The sequence below is a fragment of the Chlorocebus sabaeus genome, chromosome 9 (assembly GCF_047675955.1).
Source record: "Chlorocebus sabaeus isolate Y175 chromosome 9, mChlSab1.0.hap1, whole genome shotgun sequence".
NCBI lineage: Eukaryota > Metazoa > Chordata > Mammalia > Primates > Cercopithecidae > Chlorocebus > Chlorocebus sabaeus.
The window spans coordinates 122,460,286-122,480,242 of NC_132912.1; the positions used below are offsets into that span (position 1 = coordinate 122,460,286).

General features: G+C 38.5%; 1 protein-coding gene across 1 annotated transcript in view; it reads left to right on the forward strand.

The window, feature by feature from the left end:
• The window catches only part of INPP5F (inositol polyphosphate-5-phosphatase F), a 104,320-nt gene that overhangs the window by 70,607 nt on the left and 13,756 nt on the right, over window positions 1-19,957 (forward strand). Inside the window, exons 7-15 of the mRNA XM_007964257.3 lie at window positions 1,689-1,887; window positions 2,426-2,605; window positions 3,501-3,568; window positions 9,387-9,511; window positions 9,646-9,723; window positions 10,622-10,742; window positions 12,197-12,325; window positions 14,358-14,475; window positions 16,025-16,223. Coding sequence (XP_007962448.3) covers window positions 1,689-1,887; window positions 2,426-2,605; window positions 3,501-3,568; window positions 9,387-9,511; window positions 9,646-9,723; window positions 10,622-10,742; window positions 12,197-12,325; window positions 14,358-14,475; window positions 16,025-16,223 — 1,217 coding nt within the window. The remainder of the gene's footprint in view (window positions 1-1,688; window positions 1,888-2,425; window positions 2,606-3,500; window positions 3,569-9,386; window positions 9,512-9,645; window positions 9,724-10,621; window positions 10,743-12,196; window positions 12,326-14,357; window positions 14,476-16,024; window positions 16,224-19,957) is intronic.

Genomic DNA, 19,957 nt, shown 5'->3' on the forward strand with positions numbered 1-19,957 from the left:
AACCTTTCAGAAGTTTCAGACCTTTTCCTTTTGGTTTATCCCCCTTACTGGTGGTTAGTATCAGTGATTTTCCCATACTCTGTGGTGTCTTCGCTAGATATCCATCAATTGCCTCTATGGAGAATGAGGCCTGAGATTATTCTTACCTCCATTTGCAATGCTGATCAAACTGTGACCACCAAAACCCAGTGGTAGAGGAGAAAAGCAGGGGCATCTATAATGAGCATTTGTCCTGTGTGCTGACAAGATCGAGCTCTAATTGTTTTTGCCGAGTTTTTGTCAGAATGCTTTTGCATTACCATTTAAAACTGACGACTTGAAGTTGTCATATTCAAAGGTGACATTTGGCAGCATAAATTTCTCTATGCCTGTCAAGAGTTTTGCATTTATTGCTAGAACAGAAATATAAATGATGGGAATGATGATAAGAATGCAGACAGATCCTCTACCTCACCATTTTCAATTTTTACCACTTTCCTAACATCCTATCTGCAGGCCCCATAAAACAAAACAAAACCGTGAGATAGGATCTGGAGTGTTTGGTGATGGAAGAAGAGGTGGATTTGAAGTGGATGCTGAGATTAAGCCTGGGTACACTTAGGGAGATAAGAGAGAAAGTAGGACGAAGAACAACTTTCTGGAGCATTTTTATCCTTTACTGTCTCTGCAGACAATAAGTTGAGAAATCTGTCTTCTTAGTCTAACTGAAAGGGACAGAAGAAGAAATCTTTATTTTATTTATTTGTTTTTTTGACAGAGTCTCGCTCTGTCACCCAGGCTGTAGTGCAGTGGCATGATCTCAGCTCACTGCAACCTCCACCTCCCTGCAACTTCCACCTCCGAGGTTCAAGCGATTTTCCTGCCTCAGCCTCCCAAGTAGCTGGGATTATAGCTTGCGCCACCATGCCCGGCTAATTTTTTGTATTTTTAATAGAGACGGGGTTTCACCATGTTGCCCAGTCTGGTCTCAAACTCCTGACCTCAAGTGAATCACCCGCCTGAGCCTCCTAAAGTGCTGGGATTACAATGTTGATCCACTGCGACCGACCAGAAGAAGAAATCTTTAATCAATACTGTCCTAATTATGTTGGATGACATTTTAAAATAAGACATTTATGAAATGGGTTTTTTTTTTTTTTGTTTCATTTGTGACTTAGATTTTAGCTTGAGGAAGCGAAATTTTTTTTTTTCTAAGCCAGAGAATAAAGTAGACCTGTGTGTTTCATAATAAAGTGATCAGAGTTGGTTGTATTTTATTAAAGCCTTAATACAATTGGGAGTTGAGAATCATAAACATTTGTTAAATACTTCCTATATGGCAGGCACTGTGCTGAACACTTTATGTGTATTATCCATTTAATCTTCACATTTTCATGAAGTAGTTGTTACTATTTCACAGAGAAGGACAGCGATGGTGAGGGTGACTCCCCTCAGTGAGTTAATAAATGGTGGGCTTGGATTTGTACCCAGGCAGTCTGGCTCTTAGGCTGCGTTCACCATAAAGAAAAGGAACGACCTCCTCTGTCCCTTCCTTCCATGGTATTCTTCAATAAGCAGAAAATATGGTTGAATAATGGAAGGTTTCTGCTTCCAATAAACTGAGAAATATGTGCCGACTACTGTTTGGGTTTAAGAAAGTAGCAGTGCTGTACAGAATAGAAACAATATGATGTTCATTTTGTTTTCAGACCCCAGATGTGAACTTTTGGATTATCCCCATGATCCAAGGTTTTGTACAGATTGAAGAACTTGTGGTTAATTATACCGAATCATCTGATGATGAGAAAAGCAGCCCGGAGACCCCCCCTCAGGAGTCCACCTGTGTAGATGATATTCACCCACGATTTCTAGTGGCTCTCATTTCACGCCGAAGTAGGCACAGAGCAGGTGAGTGGAGGGCTCTAATAGCATGCAAATCAAATCCAGGCGAGAATGGAAAAGCTGCAGATGTGTTGAAATGCTAATGACAATAATGGATATGGAAACACAGTTGGCTTCAAAGTGCTTGGGGACTCTAAATACTGTGATATAACTGGAGACAAATTTTTGAAGAGGGGTGAATAAGAGTTAGCAAAATGAAAAGGAAAAGGAGGTACATATATAGAGAGAAGAGAGAAAGTCACTTGAGATGTGCTTCAGAATACTGGCACTCCACTGACAGCCTGTATCACCGTGATAAATCCTTCCTGTGTGCTAGCGCCTTTGGGAAAACCTTTCTTTCAGTTCAGAAGAACTGAGCTTCAACTTGTTAAAAACAATGATGCATACAGTTAAGATTTGGGGTAAGTTGATACTGTTCTTGGCAGTTGCACACTGAATCCCCAAGAATATCCTGGAAGACATACATTTGATTAGGAAGCATAATCTAGTCAGACTAAATAAATTTTTAAAAGTGTTGCTGTTTTCTGTTTTAATTTTCTTTCAGGAATGCGCTATAAACGAAGAGGAGTGGATAAAAATGGAAATGTTGCAAATTATGTGGAGACTGAGCAGTTAATTCATGTTCATAATCATACCCTGTCGTTTGTTCAAACACGAGGCTCTGTGCCTGTCTTTTGGAGCCAGGTTGGGTATCGATACAATCCAAGACCGCGGCTGGACAAAAGTAAGCAGGTCAATTATATTGTTTGCAAATGATGATTTCAGAGAGAATAGTTTTTAAGAAATTAGATACCTCTTGGGTTTGGATTTGCTTTGCCAGATACTTCATTCAAAACAATAACTTGTATTTGAAAAATGTAATAGACAGTGGTGTAATAATCATAGGAATAAAAATAGTTGACTAAGTCACTTATTTAACTACAAAATTTCTCTAACAGTAGAGCAAAACAGCTTACTTCAGAGACTTTAAATTGCTGTTGCTTTGAAGAGTACTGTATTGAATGTTTAACTTTGGAAAGGAGCAAATCTAGCCAATATTTGTAGAAGCAGGAGATAGCTTAAGATGGAATCTACCAAAAATCAATAAGACGCCTTTACTCCAATATTTTTCTCTGAAAGTTTTTTTTTTAAATTTTTTAAATTTAAATCTTGAGTATTTTGTTTCTTCCAGTGTCTTGTCTTTAGTATTGGAATAGCTAAGTCATTTAAATCTAATTATTGAATGGGGCTGATTTTTAAAAAATTGTTAAAGTATATTTCTCTCTCAAAACTTAGTTGGTATTCATGAGAATTCAGTATAGTTTTGGTTTTTAAAATATTGTTTTAGAGGCGTTTTTATTCTCTTTTAAACTACGTGAAAGCGTTTCTGAGAAGTAGGCTGGATATATAAGTAATCTCATAATGTCATAGTTTGCACTTTCAGATATATTTTAGTGTAGTGTAATTGGAAAAAAATCAGATCTTTGACTTAGCATTTCATTTTTAAATGATGGTTTTAGACAATCTTAGTTCATTTGGGCTGTCAATAAATTATTTAAAAGTAAGAATAAAGATGGAGTAGACACTAATATGTCTTAAACATGGGAAGGAAAAAAAGATTTTGTATCACTTCTTTGTAGGTGAAAAGGAAACTGTTGCCTATTTCTGTGCCCATTTCGAAGAACAACTGAACATTTACAAAAAACAGGTGGGCTTTGATCTACAATAGTAAAATGTTCCTTCATCTTTAGAAATAACTATCTTTCTTTAAATTTCATAAAAATAACATTGTACTATTCAAAATTAAAGCATTTGTCATGATGTTAAACATATTTAAGCTAAGAGTTTTCTTAATATTCTTTAAGAATAATCATTGAGTCAGCTACTTTTTTTTTTTTTAAGAGATTCTGTCTTACTATATTGCCTAGGCTGTACTCAAACTCCTGGGCTCAAGCAATCTTCTCTCCTCAGCCTTCCTAGTAGCTGGGACTACAGGCACGTGCCACTGTGCCCAGCAGAGTCCGCTACTTTAGACTGTGTTTGGATAGCGTGAAGAGATTAGACTATCAATTAATTATAACAATCTAAGAAGCATCTAGACCAAGGAATGAAAGTCATGTCTCAGTACCACCTACAGTTCCACCTCCTAGAGATAACTTGTTATGTATTTTTCAGTATCTTTTTTTCTCTGCTCACCTTCATATGCACTCCCATATAGGAATGCAAGTGTATAAACCAAAATCAACTGAAAACTGGTAGGTGAGATACAAGTTCAACGATTTTGATACAAGACAAATATATAATAGTAATGCTGTTATCCATTAGCAATGACCACTGTGAATGAGTAATGCCGTGTAATGTGTAATGAATAGGTAAATGCATTTTTTTCAGCAACAAAAATGAAATAGGAAGAAACAACTTAAAATAACATACAAAAAGATAGCATGTATATGGAGGAAAAAAAGAAAAAAAACTACTGAAGAACACAGCGGAAAACCTGACTTAAGTGGAGAGAAAATACCATGTTCCTGGAAGGGAAGTCTCGATATTAAATAGATTTCAGTTCTTCTAAATTAATATATAAATTTTGGGCAATCACAAAGTCTTAGCAGGGAAATAGCAAACCCTCAGATTGAAAAAATTATGAGGTTTGATGATAAGAGTTAAAGGGGCGAGTATTTAGGTTTTGAAATAACTGTCACACATTGGTTGAAGGAGCATAAGTTGGTACAGCCATTTTGAAGGTATTATCAATTAAATTAAACATACTTACATTGCTTAACCCAGTAATTTTAATTTTTGATATCTATCTTATATATACCCTATACAAAAATCAGTTGAGATGGATTATGAACCTAAATGTGAAAGGTTAAGCAATAAAGCTTTTAGAAGAAAAAATAGAACATCTTTTTGACCTGGTATCTTAAATAGGACTTTAAAAAGCACTAACTATTGTCTTCCCATGTTTTCAATGTATTATTATGTATCACATATTTTATTAGTTATTTAATAAGAGGTAATGCCCATCTAGGAGATAGTTTTTATTTTTTAAAAAACACTCTAATGAAAAAATTGACAAATAGACTTTAAATTTGTTTTCATTAAAACTTTACTAAATTATAAATATTAAAATACTATTGTAAATATTATTCAAATTGTATTAAAATTATATATGGCTTTAGAAAACACCATAGTGAAAAATAAATGACAAATTTGACTTTATTAAAATAAAAAACTTTTGTTTGTTAAGGCATAAGAGAGGCCGGGTGCGGTGGCTCTTGCCTGTTATCCCAGCACTTTGGGAGGCCGAGGCAGGTGGATCATGAGGTCAGGAGATCAAGTCATCCTGGCTAACGCAGTGAAACCCTGTCTCTAACAAAAAATTAGCCGGGCGTGGTGGCGGGCACCTGTAGTCCAGCTACTCGGGAGGCTGAGGCAGGAGAATGGCTTGAACCCGGGAGGCGGAGCTTGTAGTGAGCCGAGATCACAACACTGCACTTCAGCCTGGGTGACAGAGTGAGGCTCCGTCTGAGGCTCAAAAAAAAAAAAACACAAGAGAATGGAAAGGCCGTTTACAAAGTGGTAGAAGATATTTAAGATTTTTCAGTGTATGTATGACAAAGGTCTTACACGTAGAGTATATTTAAAAATGCTGGCCAGGTGCGGTGGCTCATGCCTGTAATCCCAGCACTTTGGGAGGCCGAAGTGGATGGATCATGAGGTCAGGAGTTTGAGACCACCCTGGCCAGCATAGTGAAACCCTATCTCTACTTAAAATAAAATAAAATAAAATAAAATAAAATAAAATAAAATAAAATAAAATACAAAAAATTAACCGGACATGGTGGCTGGTGCCTGTAATCCCAGCTACTCGGGAGACTGAGGCGGGAGAATTGCTTGAACCTAGAAGGCAGAGGTTGCAGTGAGCCGAGATTGCGCCATCGCACTCCAGCTTGGGCGACAGAGTGAGACTCCGTCTCAAAAAAAAAAAAAAAAACCTATACATTTATTCAAAAGGATGTACAACCCAAAAGAGCTGGACAAAAGAGGATATCCAGAAAGTCAACAGATGTATGCAAAAGGCTCCGCTTCATTAACTGTCAGGAAAATGCAAATTAAAGCCACTACTCAACACAACTGAATGACTAACATAAAGTCAGGAAGCCTAGGTAACGTGGAGAAATCCTTTCTCTACCAAAAATACAAAAATTAGCTGGGCACAGTGGGATGCACCTGTAGTCCCAGCTACTCAGGAGGCTGAAGTGGGAGAATCACTTGAGCCCAGGAGGCAGAGGTTGCAGTGAGCCGAGGTCATACTACTGCGTTCCAGCCTGGGTGACAGAGCAAGACTCTGTCTCCAAAAAAAAAAGAAGGTGGAGGGAATACCAAATTTTGACAAGGGCGTGGAGCAACTAGAACTGTAATAGAAAAAATTGTTAAATCTGTCTGAGAGAAACCTATTCAGTCAAAGAGGCATGAACATGGACACTCATTGCAGTGTAGGAACAACCTAATTGTTCATCAGGAGGACAGTGGGTGGGAAAATCAAGCATGGCGCATCTAAAGTATTGAATATAAATGGTGGAAAAGAATGAGGTAAATCCACGTGTACTAACATGGGAAGATCTTAAAATCACCTTGTGGAGTAAGAAGAGAAAACTGTAACAGCATATGGTATGTTAGCCATTTAAAAAATCCCACAAAACAAAATTAGGTCATTTACATACAGGCAGTTCTCTTCCATCTATTCTATCCACACACATATGACATGCATATTTGTACAGAAATGCATTTATGTGGGCTGAATGGGAACACACCCAACTGATAACAGAGGTTACCTCCAGGGAGGGCCATGGGATTGGGTTGTGGTCAGGAAGGATTTGACCTTATTTTACATTTGAATTTCTTTCAATGTGAATAAATTCATGAATTAGTAATATGTGTAATTATAAGTAGCTATAAAGAGTAGAGGCTGTCTCTACAAAAAATTAAAATTTAGCCAGGCCTGGTGGCGCATGGCTGTAGTCCCAGCTACACAGAAGGCCAAAGTGGGAGGATCACTTGAGCCCAGGAGGTGAAGGCTGCAGTGAGCCATGATTATGCCACTGCACTCCAGCCTGGGTGATGGAGTGAGACTCTGTCTCCAAAATAAATAAGTAAATAAGTAAAATTAAAAAATAAAAATACAGTAACGAATAAACCACATTTTAAATGTAACATGCAATTATAAAACAACACAATATTAAGGTGTGTAAGCAGAGGAAATAACTGTTTCCCCCACACATCCCTGCTCCCTGTTGACTTTCACATCAATTTTCTAGGTGTGTGTATTGAACAGACACTTCCTGATTTCTAACAATACCCCAACAGTGTTCATTTTTCCACCTTTTCCTGGGTAATTGCTTTCCAGGGCGATGGGCCCACGGTCGGTCTGACTCAGTCATGGTGGTCCCATTGCTCTCACCAGTGATTGGTGATTGGTTCAGGCGTGCACCTGTAAGTCCCCTGGGAGGCTTCTGGGAACAGGTTTCCTGCTCTAATAAGAGATACAGGAACCAATAGTCCCCCTGTGGTTGCTGTGTCTGGGTTTCATGTGGAACTGCTACAGCTCTCTCAAGACTGTGAAGGAACCAGCCTCAGGATCAGCCAGTATGCTGACAGAATAAAAAAGATGGGAAGAATGGCAGAGTAAGGGGATGGAAAGAACCTGTGTCCTTAATGGTATTGGGAATCATTGTTAAGCCATGTTGGAACTGTCCTGCTTCCAGACTTGTTCTGAGGTATGAGTCAGTTGACTCAAATTTGTCATACGCAGCAAAAAAAACACCTTGACACACGCATATACACAATTAAAAACTCGAGTCAAAACAAAACTCTGCCATATATACGATTGTACCGCTGTTTTCATTTAAGATCTCATGGCTGCTGTTTAGCCATTTCTCTATTGGTGGACCTTTAGGATATACTGGTTATTTTGCTGTTAATATTATAAAAATTCTCCAGAAAATGTCTCTTTTTTTAAAAAACTCCATGGACTAGGAACAGAAAGTATTTTATATATTTTGGGAACTTGTATATTTTATAGAATGAATTTATGGAAATGAAATTGCTGGATCAGACAGTATGTATATTTAAACTTGATGCTCACCACTCTTTTGCTTCTGAAACGAGCATACCAGTTTTTTGTTTTGTTTTGTTTTTTGTTTTGAAGCAGCAGTAGGAGCCAGTGCCCATTTCCTCACATATTGACCAGTGCAGTCTGTGTTTAGTATTCACATTTGCCTAGGTATAAGTGAAAATTCATTTTCTGTTTTAAATTGCACTTCTTTGAGTATTAAAGTTGTCATCTCTTCATTGAGTATAGGTTCAGAAATTGTAGTTTCATGTTTATTAGCTATTTGTATATTTTCTCATGTGGATTTCCTCTGTATCCTTTACCCATTTTTTTCCGTATTGTATTTAGGACTCTTTATGCATTATTGGTTTTTATGTTGCAGGTGTATTCTCCTAGGTAGCACTTTGCTTTCTTACCTTTGCTTATACTGTCATTTGGTACACAGGCTTAAAATTGTTTAATGTTATGCTTAGAAAGTCATGCCCCAACCTACGTTTATGGAAACATTATTCCAAGTTATCTTCTAGCTCTATTATAACTAGAAATACTATTTAGATTATTAATGCATCTAGAATTTATTTGTGTATAATTAATGAGGTAGGGAGCTAATGTAAGTTTCTCCTTACCCCACACATAGACATCCTAGTATCATTTACAGACTAGTCCATATTTGCCCCACAGTGGTATCGTGAGCATATCTTAGATTCTTCAGTGTTTACCTAGGTCTGCCTTTGGGCCACCACTCCTGTTCTGTTGAGTCACTTATCTATTTCTACATTAGTATGACAGTTTTAATTGCTACAGATTTAGAGTATGTTTTGCTCTCCAATGGGGCAAGTCCCTTTTTTATTAGTAGTTTCCAAATTTTTTCCACGTATTTACTCTTCCAGATGAACTTTTGAGTTGTCAAGTTCATTAACAGATCCTGATGGAATTTTGATTGGGATGGTTCAATGTATAGATTAATTGGTGGAGACTTGAAATCTTTACAGTATTGAACCTTGCTGCCTAGCAACATGGTATATGTTTCTGTTTGTTCAGGTTTTCTATCATATGCTTTATGTACTTCAGCAGCATTTTATCATGTTCAGTATTTAGGCTTTCTATATTTCTTTTTAAATCTAGATATCTAAAATATTTGCTATTACAAAGGACCTTGTTTTCATTATTTCATTCTAATTGGTTATTGCAAATGTATAGAAAAGCTATTACTGTCATTGATGTCAATTCTCATAAACTTAAATATAGGTAACAAATGAAATTTTATAGGAAAAAAATTGATATTTGAGTGAATTAATTTCTAAGCATGGCTATAAAGTATTTCTAACACATAATTCCAAATTGTTAAAAACCACATTATGATTCTAACATCTAATTAAACTTAATTTTTTCTGTTTCTTTGCTCTTATAGGTTATTATTAACTTGGTAGACCAGGCAGGAAGAGAGAAGATTATTGGCGATGCTTACCTGAAGCAAGTGTTGCTTTTCAATAACTCACACCTCACTTACGTTTCCTTTGACTTCCATGAGCACTGGTAAGATGGCTTTCTGAGAATAGTGTTGATCAGTTGCAGTGTTTTCCAAACTGCATTAAATAGCATATCTTAAGTTTTAAAAAAAATCTATGATTAAATTAAAGATTTTTTCTTTCTTTTGGCATGGATTTTAGCCGAGGAATGAAGTTTGAGAATGTTCAGACCCTAACAGATGCCATTTATGACATTATTCTTGATATGAAGTGGTGTTGGTAGGTATTTTACAAGAATTCCTTTTTACAAACTCTGGGATCTGTGAAATCATAGTGCCACTGAGCATCAAACTGATAACAGTATGCAGAGACGGCATTTTTTTGTTGTTCATTTGCTTCCCAGTTCCTATTCTTTTCAAGAGAATGTTGTTGACCCTTAGGCAGGCGGTGTTAGCTTTGAACAGGGAGAAGGTGTGAAATGGTCAGGCCAAATGAAGTGAAACACTCTGACTGTTCTTTAAGGAGATGAATTTATTCCTTCTCATGCCCCATGGTCCGCATTTTCTCTTTCTCCTCTTACTGTTCCTAACACAGGAAGGAAGGCTTAGAGGTACTTGGTCTCAGTTTTCAGGTATTTCAAAATTATCAGAGACGGAAAATGGTTCTGAATACAGGAAGTTTAAATTGGCTTAAAGTACAGAACAGAACATTCGATTAGATGTTAAGACTACGCGGGTGGCCAGAGAAATGAGATGAGCAAGCCATGCGGCATGACTCCTCACTGGGTGGTAAAATAACTTCGTCTGTTTCGGAGAGTTTAGATGCATTTCTACTTTAAAGGAACAACGGTGTTTTAAAGTGCCTTCTGGTTTTTTACATGTAGGAAAACATAACTTGGGATGATGTCAGCTCTGCCTAGTATTTGTAGAACTTGGGGCAAGTCACTTTGCACCCCAATTTTTTTCTCCCTTAAGATGAGGATGATATCTTCCTTGCGATGTTATTGTGTAAATTAACAATGATGTCTATAAATGACTTAATAATGCATAGCATATAAAGATATACCAAGCAAATTACAGCCAATGCTGCTGTTTTATTGTTATACTTTAAAGACTTGTGTCTTTTGAAAACCCTATTATTTTATATTGTAAAATAATTCTGTATTATTTTTTAAAAGGGTTGATGAAGCTGGGGTAATATGTAAGCAGGAAGGGATTTTTCGTGTTAATTGTATGGACTGCCTGGATCGCACCAACGTGGTCCAAGCTGCCATCGCGAGAGTGGTCATGGAACAGCAGGTAATTTGGAGTCTGTTGGATTGCAAATACTTATTTTGAAATGCTTTTTTTCTATGAGTAAGTAAATAGCTAAATATTTTTCAAATGTCAAATATTCTATAGAACGCTTACAGCATACAAACACCCTTGTTGCATTTAAATCCTGGAAAGCACAACCTGCACTGGAAATAAGTTACATAAAGTTAAATAAAGTGAGATTTTCTTAATCACTCGTTTCAAAAATGTGACAACCAACATTGTAAAGTCTGTTGGGTGGCACTGTGTGGTCATTTACCTTTTCTCTCTCACCTCCAAGCCCCACCCTTCTGTGTTTGGGGCTGGGAGTCTTGATACTGCATTTCTTTTTCTTTTTTTTTTTTTTTGAGATGGAGTCTTGCTCTGTTGCCCAGGCTGTTGGGGAGGGAGCTGCTGACGGGAGGAACACAGGTGAAGGAACCTGTGTCTTTTTCCTCCTCCTGTGGCACGGGCTTCCATGAGTGCCTCTTATTGGCAGATCCAGCAGGCCAAGCAGAAATGTGCTGTGTAGGCTGGGCGCAGTGGCCCATGCCTATAATCCGAGCACTTTGGGAGGCCGAGGCAGGTGGATCACCTGAGATCAGGAGTTTGAGACCAGCTTGGCCAAAATGGCAAAACCCCCTGTCTACTAAAACCCCCTCCCTACTAGCCGGGCATGGTGGCAGGCATCTGTAATCCCAGCTACTCGGGAGGCTGAGGCATGAAAATCACTTGAATCCAGGAGGCGGAGGTTGTAGTGAGCCCAGATCGTGCCACTGCACTCCAGCTTGGGGGAGAGAGTAAGACTCTATCTTTAAAATAAAAATTAATAAAATAAAATACATAAAATAACCTTGTGACTATACTTTGAGTGCATGAATCTGTTTATCTTACGTAGTGTTTAAGCCAGGTTTGAGTTCAAGCCCTGACTTTGCCACATACAAGGTTTTGACTCCGTACAAAGAACTTAACCTCTCCAAACCTCAGTCTCATCATTTGTAAAATGTAGGTGATAACAGTAGTGATTACATAGTGTTGTTAGGACTAGTGAATGTGAAAAAACAGTGTAAAAAAACTCTTAGAACCCTATCCTTGGCACAGAGTTAACACCAGGCACTTAACTATTCTGCCACTATTAGTATTGTTTCTGTGTGCTTTTTTGATATTTGGTTTCACTTAATAGGCAAATTTAAAACAAAGACAAAATATAATAGTATGATTCTGCACATTAAAAATTGTACCAAAACAGTATAAATATTTCATTATATGTATTCACCTTGTAGCAATGTATAAAGCCATCCTTCAAGCCCCACTTCATTAACAACGAGTCCGAAAAGACTGTTTCTTATATCTAAGGGTCCTGAATTGTATGTGAATATGTTTCCTTTTTCTGCAATACACATTTTTTGCTATGGTTTCCTGGCCTATATACAGTTAATCCACCAATGTGTTCATTTTAGCTGAAAAAATTAGGTGTGATGCCCCCGGAACAGCCATTACCTGTGAAATGTAATCGCATCTACCAGATAATGTGGGCCAATAATGGTGACTCCATTAGCAGACAGTATGCTGGGACGGCTGCTCTGAAGGTAAATACTTGCAGCAGGCATCTGTGGGTCATTATGTAGGACACAGGTTAGACTGTGGTTTAAAACCATAGAAAGGTATGTGGGCTCCAGGTTGGGGGTGTGTATAGTTGACTCTTTTCTGAAATGTTTGGCTAAGGCAGGGCCAGGTAATGTGACTCAAGCAGGCCACACATTACATCAGAGGGAGAGGGGGCTGTGTGGACCTGAGGAGGAGTGTGTGCTCTCTCTGGAGGGGCCTGTGTTGCCAGACCCTCCAGTTTTTCAAGGGATTCTGGAAATCCAGAATTTTATATGAAATGGTTGGTTTTCAAAACTGACAGAACAGAGCATGTCTGCTGGCAGGTTTTGGCCACCAGTGTCATACTTCGTCTTTGAGTTTGAATCCCAACCCTGCCTCTTAACTAGCTTTGACCTTGGGCAAGTCACTTAACCACTCTGATTTGTCACACAGGAATTATACTAGACGTATTTCAAAAGACTGCTATGGGATCATATGAGTCAGTGCATGTAAGGGCTTAGAATATTCTCTGACACACGTAAATGCAGAAGAAACGTTTTAGTTATTAAAAGTCTTTTGAAGATCCTATAGAGCTAGTCCTCACAGAATATTAAGTTAAATATAAAATACATTCTCTAGTAAATAAATTCCTCCATCTGAGGGCGTTCTCCTCTGTGGCAGTAGGAAGTGTTAGAATTTGTTTAGGTTTATGTTAATCATTCTTCAAGGTTCTAGTTCATCTCAAGGTACTTCTTATACAGATTGTACCATCAAGGATTTAACAGGCATCAGTCCTTTTTTTGCGTTGAGTGATAAATATCAAAAGCTTTTTATTAATTACAGAAGGTAAACTTTAGAAGTCTTGGTACAGGCCAGGTACAGTGGCTCACCCCTGTAATCCCAGCACTTTAGGAGGCCAAGGCAGGTGGATCACCTGAGGTCAGGAGTTCAAGACCAGCCTGGCCAACAAGGTGAAACCCCATCTCTACAAAAATATAAAAATTAGCTGGGCATGGTGGCGTGAGCCTGTAATCTCAGCAACTCAGATGGCTGAGGAGTGAGAATCACTTGAACCCGAGAGGCAGAGGTTGCAGTGAGCCGAGATTGCACCATTGCACTCCAGCCTGGGCGACAGAGCAAGACTCTGTCTCAAAAAAAAAAAAAAAAAAAAAAAGGCCTGGTATAAGTTAGTGCTTAAAGCGAAACACTTCTCTTTTTTTCCCCTTGATTTTAAACTTCTTCGAGATGAGTATTCATACCTTTTTTCTGTAATGGAGACTTGTTGCTCTACTAATATTCCCTGTGACTGGCCTAATTGGCAGCATGTTCTTCCTAAATTGTTAGTTTTAGGACTGAGATTTCTGAGATTGCCTTGGAGAGAAATGGAGGGGTTGGGATAGGGAAAAAGAAACTACACCTGCCTTGCCTTAAGTTTAAGTCACCACTTCTCTAGGGACTTGCTCTGACATCTTTGTTGTGAAAAGTGCAAGGGAAACAAAACAGTTGAAGTTGTCACTGGGTTCTGCAGGTGCTGGTGATGGGCAGCAAGGTATGGAAACCCCTGCTTTTCCTCCCTGTGTAGAGCTCCTCACCTACACACCCAGGCTAAAAGCCCATTGTGATGAACTCTAGGGAGCTATCCACATTTTCCCACATCAGAAACTTGGTTTTTGAATATTACACCAGCTTGAGATGTAAATAGTTTTTATTGTTCTGGTGTTTGTCATATAATTGGTTTTGACCTGTAAATTCTAGAAATTCTACAAATTGCTAAGAATGGCTTTACCCTAAAGCACCATCTAACTGTGAAGACTTGATGCCACAAATAGCATGTGTAATTATTTGACGAGCTTAGATCAGGGTAGAATACTAGTAGATATTTTAATTTAACTATACTATTTGAAAATTATAAAAGTCAGACCTTGTAAATTACAAAAGCCTGTAGAATTCCATACTTGAACTGAAAGCTCACAATTTATTTTGGGGGCATTCTTGTGTTTAAATAAGGTGTCAAAATGAGTTTTTGTTTGACAGGGTGACTTTACAAGGACAGGAGAAAGGAAGTTAGCAGGAGTTATGAAAGATGGAGTGAACTCAGCAAACAGATATTACCTCAACCGATTTAAGGATGCTTATAGGCAAGCTGTTATAGGTAAGAAGCAGAAAAGCTTTTCTTTCCTCAAAATTTATGTCTTCTGTGACTAATACTTTACAGAAACCAGCTTCATTAACATAATTCATGTTTTGTAATATACTTGTGTTTCTGTATTGAGCATCTTACCCAATACATCAAATTCAAATTTTTACAAGATTAGAATTTGACAAATATTTTTGGCTGGAGCAACAAAAGAAACCATCTATGTTCCATGCATATTCGTCAGTTTGTTACCCAGGTAATAGAAAGCAGGGTTTGAAGCTCCTGGAGTGTGGAATAAGGTGCCCTAAAATCTCAACAATTTAAAACTTCTTATTCCATTTGTTTTCTCATTACTCAAGACTGAGCAATGTAACCAGATTATTTTTCCTGTATGCTATTTGTTGTATGTTCTTGCTGTGGACAAATATATCAGCCTTTTCCATAAGCATGGTTTAACAGAATATTAGGGTACCAGATTTAGAGATTACCCTAACCAACTCATTTTTTTGGAAGAGGAAATGGAAAGATAGATTGCCCAGTAGAATTTATGCATTGACATTTTTTAAATTTAATTTTCATGAAGATGTTACTGTATAGGATTAAAGTAAATGCAGAGTGTTCTGGATTAGAACCAAATGTAACATAACTGACCTGTGGTCCCTGAGGGTCTTTTTGAAATCTTGTTTCTTCACCTGATTATTTAATGCACACATCAGTCTAGTAGGGCCTAGACACAGGCCACTTAGGAATTTGAGAAGTGTAATGTAAAGAAGTTTGATTCATTTGCCAGACATGGAGGGTGCATGCTATGACTACAGAATTGGATTTTAGCAGTTGATATTCAAGGAAAAAAGAAGGTATCTTGCTTCCATTGGTTGGCCTAGCTACTCAGTTACATCATTGAAGACCCCAGTTCTGTCTCCTCTCAGTTCAGCCATCCATAGCATCAGCTGCATCCAGATCCTGAAGCTGGCTGAGAGATCTTCAAGGTTGAGAGATAGAAGCCAGTAGCAATCTGTGCTTGTCTCTTTCCTGTGTAGGGCCAGTGGTTGGCAGATCCTTTTTCACCGAAGCCTCCTTGAGTGTCATTGTCCCATGAGACAGTGAGATAGGGAGGATAGGGAATGGGATTATGATGATTTATTAAGGCTGCGCCGCATGCCCCGCCAAGAGGAAGTTAGCTTGTCTGTTCAGATCTTTGCTCATTTTACAACTGGCTTATCTTTTTATTATTGATTTGTAGGGGTTCTTTATTCTAGATACAAGTCCCTTACCAGATAGATGAATTGTAAATATTTTCTCCTGTTCTAGGGGTCATCTTTTCACTTTTGTGATGGTGCCCTTTGAAACACAGTTTTTAATTTTTATGATGTCCAATTTGTCTGTTTTTTTCTTTTGTTATGATTTTAGTATCATATCTTAAAAATCATGCCTAATCCGTCACAAAGATTTATGCTCGTGTTTTCTTCCAAGAGCTTTACAGTTTTAGGTCTTATACTCTTTTGTTTTTTAAAAATATATTAGTAAACTAAAATGATGATAGATATTAACAATTCCACCCTAGATTTGATGCAAGGCATTCCAGTGACAGAAGATCTTTATTCCATATTTACCAAGGAGAAAGAACATGAAGCTTTGCATAAGGAAAATCAGAGAAGCCACCAGGAACTAATTAGCCAGCTCTTACAAAGTTACATGAAATTACTACTGCCTGATGATGAGAAGTTCCATGGGGGCTGGGCCCTCATTGACTGTGACCCCAGGTAAGTTGGAGTGGTGTCCAGGTGACCAGCTTGCTTAACAGATGTTGGGAAGTTGTCATGATTAACACTGGCAATTGTCCCTAAAGCTGTGGGCATGGATGCATGGCGCTTGGCTGTTTCCTCTATGGGCTGGTAGTAAGGCAAGCTGACTGAGGCACTTGCCTTGGATGCAAAATTAAGGAGGCTCTAAAAACTTGGTAATGAAGAAAAATATTTTGGTGCAGTATTTGATTTAAAAAAATTTAAACTGCCGAACTACAGCCTGCAGCGGGCTGTGGGTTTCCCCCTCCCTGCCCTAGAATCTAGGTTTATTGTATTAATGCACATAAGTGAGTGCAATAAGAGGTGCAGTGAGGCTGGATATTTTTATTGCTTATAAAGTGGTCCTCACCTTGCATAAAATAAATAGGCCAACTAATATTCTTTTTTTTTTTTTTTAAATAACAAAAACTATCCAGTTTCAAGTGGTTCTTAAAAATATCAATGAATAGCAGGATCTAAATTTATCCACTAGATTGAATGCTTGCCTTTAGGCTGAAATCTAAAACGATAATCTTTAATATTATAAATCAGAAACATTTTAGGAAATTGTAACCCAAGCTTTAAGAATAAAGCACTCTAGTTCGATTTTATCTCATACATTTTGCGTGTTTTTAGTAAGAGGGGCATAAAATGTCCTTGAAAGTACAATTAAATGAAAGATAGTATTCATATATTAAAAGGAATAAAAAACAACATTGACTTGTGGATTCATAGGGAAACATCCCATGACATTAAACCCATGGATTTTTTTCACTTTGATAGTAAATACTGTTATGTATGGATGTAATTTGTGGACTTTAAAAATAAGAGCTGAAGTTTTCCTCACACACAACCTAGCAGAAGGTTTTTGTGTTTGTTTAAGTCATTTGGTAAAGCTATTTTGATTCACCTCCTTCACTTGTTTTTTTTTTAGTGGCAGCAATCCAAGTTAATGTAGCACCAAAAAAAAAAAAGTAATTTTAATTCCCATTCAAAAATAACTGCTGGCAGCACACCTGCATTTTTCTTGAGTTTTAACTGCACTTAGATTTTTAAGAGGGTATCAATATCATCATGATTGTCAATATCATCTTTCTTCAATCAAGTATTTTTGTGTCTACTTTGGGATAATCAAAATTGGGGAAAACCAAAAGGTTTCTTTCTAGTGCTGGCTACCATTTTGTAGAGTACATTGCACTTGATGATTTGATTTCCAATTCTGTAATTTTTATGGAAAATTGGTGCCGTGGGGTGAAGAGTATTAAAAAATGTAAAGTGTATATAGCTTTGCTATTTAAAGTTTGCAACAAAGTTTGGGTAAGGATGCTTTAAGAGTCATTAGAAGCCTCTTGCAAAGATTCATAAAAACTTATTTCTGACAATTGTATTAATCAAAATAATGAATAATGGTACGGTGGCTTGCACCTATAACCCCAGCACTTTGGGAGGCCGAGGCAAGAGGATCATTTGAGTCCAGGAGTTTGAAAGCTCATCTCTACAAAAAAATTTTAAAATTAGCCTGGTGTTGTGGTGCATGCCTATAGTCCCAGCTACTCAGGAGGCTGAGGAGGGAGGAACTCTTGAGCTCAGGCATTTGAGGCTGCAGTGAGCCATGACTGCAGCACTCAACTCCAGCCTGGGTGACAGAGTGAGACCCTGTCTCAAAAAAAAAAAAAAAAAAAAAAGTGTGGTGAAACAAGAATAGTCCTCTAGGATTAGGTCTTTAAATCACTGGCTGGGCACTGTAGCTTATACCTGTAATCCCAGTGCTTTGGGAGGCTGAGGTTGGAGGGTCACTTGAGGCCAGCAATTCAAGACCAGCCTGGACAATGTAGTGAGACCCTGTCTCTTAAAAAAAAAGTCACTGTTGGGTGATTAGAGTCTCAAATCTTTTAAGTTCTCAGCCACCAAATATCTGCCTCAGAAATACCATTGTGCTTCAGTTTTCTTTTATTCACTAACATGATGAAATGCTTCTCTTTTTTTTTTTTCCTGATTTTTGACTCCCACCTCTTTCCAGTGCCCAGTAAATGCATTTCCTATTTTTCTTTAATCCAGCACTATAGAATTTGGCTTTCCAGTAACAGGGAACAGTGAGTATCTTCTGTTCTTCTTTAATTAAAGTTCCTAGGGCCGAGTGCGGTGGCTCGTGCCTGTAATCCCAGCACTTTGGGAGGCTGAGGCGGGCAGATCATGAGGTCAGGAGTTCGAGACCAGGCCAGCATGGTGAAACTCTGTCTCTACTAAAAATAAAAAAATTAGCTGGGCATTGTGGTGCGTGCCTGTAGTCTCAGCTGCTTGGGAGGCTGAGGCAGGTGAATTGCTTGAACCCGGCAAGCAGAGGTTGCGGTGAGCCAAGATCACGCCATTGTACTCCAACCTGGGTGACAGAGTGAGACTGTGTCTCAAAAAAAAAAAAAAAAAAAACCGAAAAATGAATAAATAAATAAAAATAAAGCTCCCAATGAAGAATAGCTTACCATCAGTCACACGTAACTTAGCATCAGTCACGTGTGTTAGTGAAGGCCAGTGCATTCTTCCTGTTGCTTATTGCTGCATTTGGGCTGTACAGCTGAGTTCTTCCCCGAAAAGCAGCTGCCCACTCTTCCTTCATGACAAGTGAGGCCGAAACACATGCATTCAGTGTGTTATCAGGTTTTCAGCACATGGGGCTCCCCCTAAAGATGACCCAAATAGTCTCACATGGCATGATGGACAATGAAACCTTTAAGTTACTTCGGTCAGTCCTTATCACTGCTTTGTCTGTAGATGCTAACCTGGTCCAGGGCTTGCAGCTGCCCCACTGCGGGTCTCAGGCTGAGCTTTCTGCTGAGTTTGCCTTTTAGTTGTATTTTTGTTTCTTCTACTTTTTTTTTTTTTTTTTTTTGAGACGGAGTCTCGCTCTGTCGCTCAGGTTAAAGTGCATTGGCACAATCTCGGCTCACTGCAAATTCTGCCTCCTGGGTTAATGCCATTTTTCTGCCTCAGCCTCCCAAGTAGCTGGGACTACAGGCGCCCGCCACCACGCCCGCCTAATTTTTTGTATTTTTAGTAGAGATGGGGTTTCACCGTGGTAGCCAGGATGGTCTCGATCTCCTGACCTCGTGTTCTGCCTGCCTCGGCCTCCCAAAGTGCTGGGATTACAGGCGTGAGCCACCGCGCCCAGCCCTCTACTTCTTTATTCTTTAATTTTAGGATAGCTTCCATTGGGGCCCTCTGAGTCTCCCAATTACTTTCCAATTTGTTGTCGGATTCCCTGACTCTCTTGCTCAGATGTTGCTACACAGTGTTTTCTCCTCTGATTCTTTCTTAGATGATCAGTTGCCAAGAATGATTGTGAGAGTATTCTTCACCTGTGTTAAGTGCTAGAACCTCCACTGCCATCCTTATCTTCTTCCTTGTGGTCATTGGTGTCCAAAATAGACTCGTCAGAGTCATTGGCCCAGTGATTTCCTTTGATCTTCATCCTTTGGGACACTGAAAGATTCTGAAGATTTTCCCATCAGTGCAGGAATTGTTAGCTGAGGTGCTGTCTTTCCTGATGTGTTGCTGGTTGTGAAAATGTTGTCTTCTCTAATGTATAAACCAGTGTCTGATGCAGAGTGGTTCTGTCTGCTGGCTCTCAGTCCAGAGAAGCTGACTTGGGTTTAAGGCAGAGATGGGCAGGGGAGCTCCGTCACTAACCAGGACAGCAGGAGTGTCTGAGGGAATGA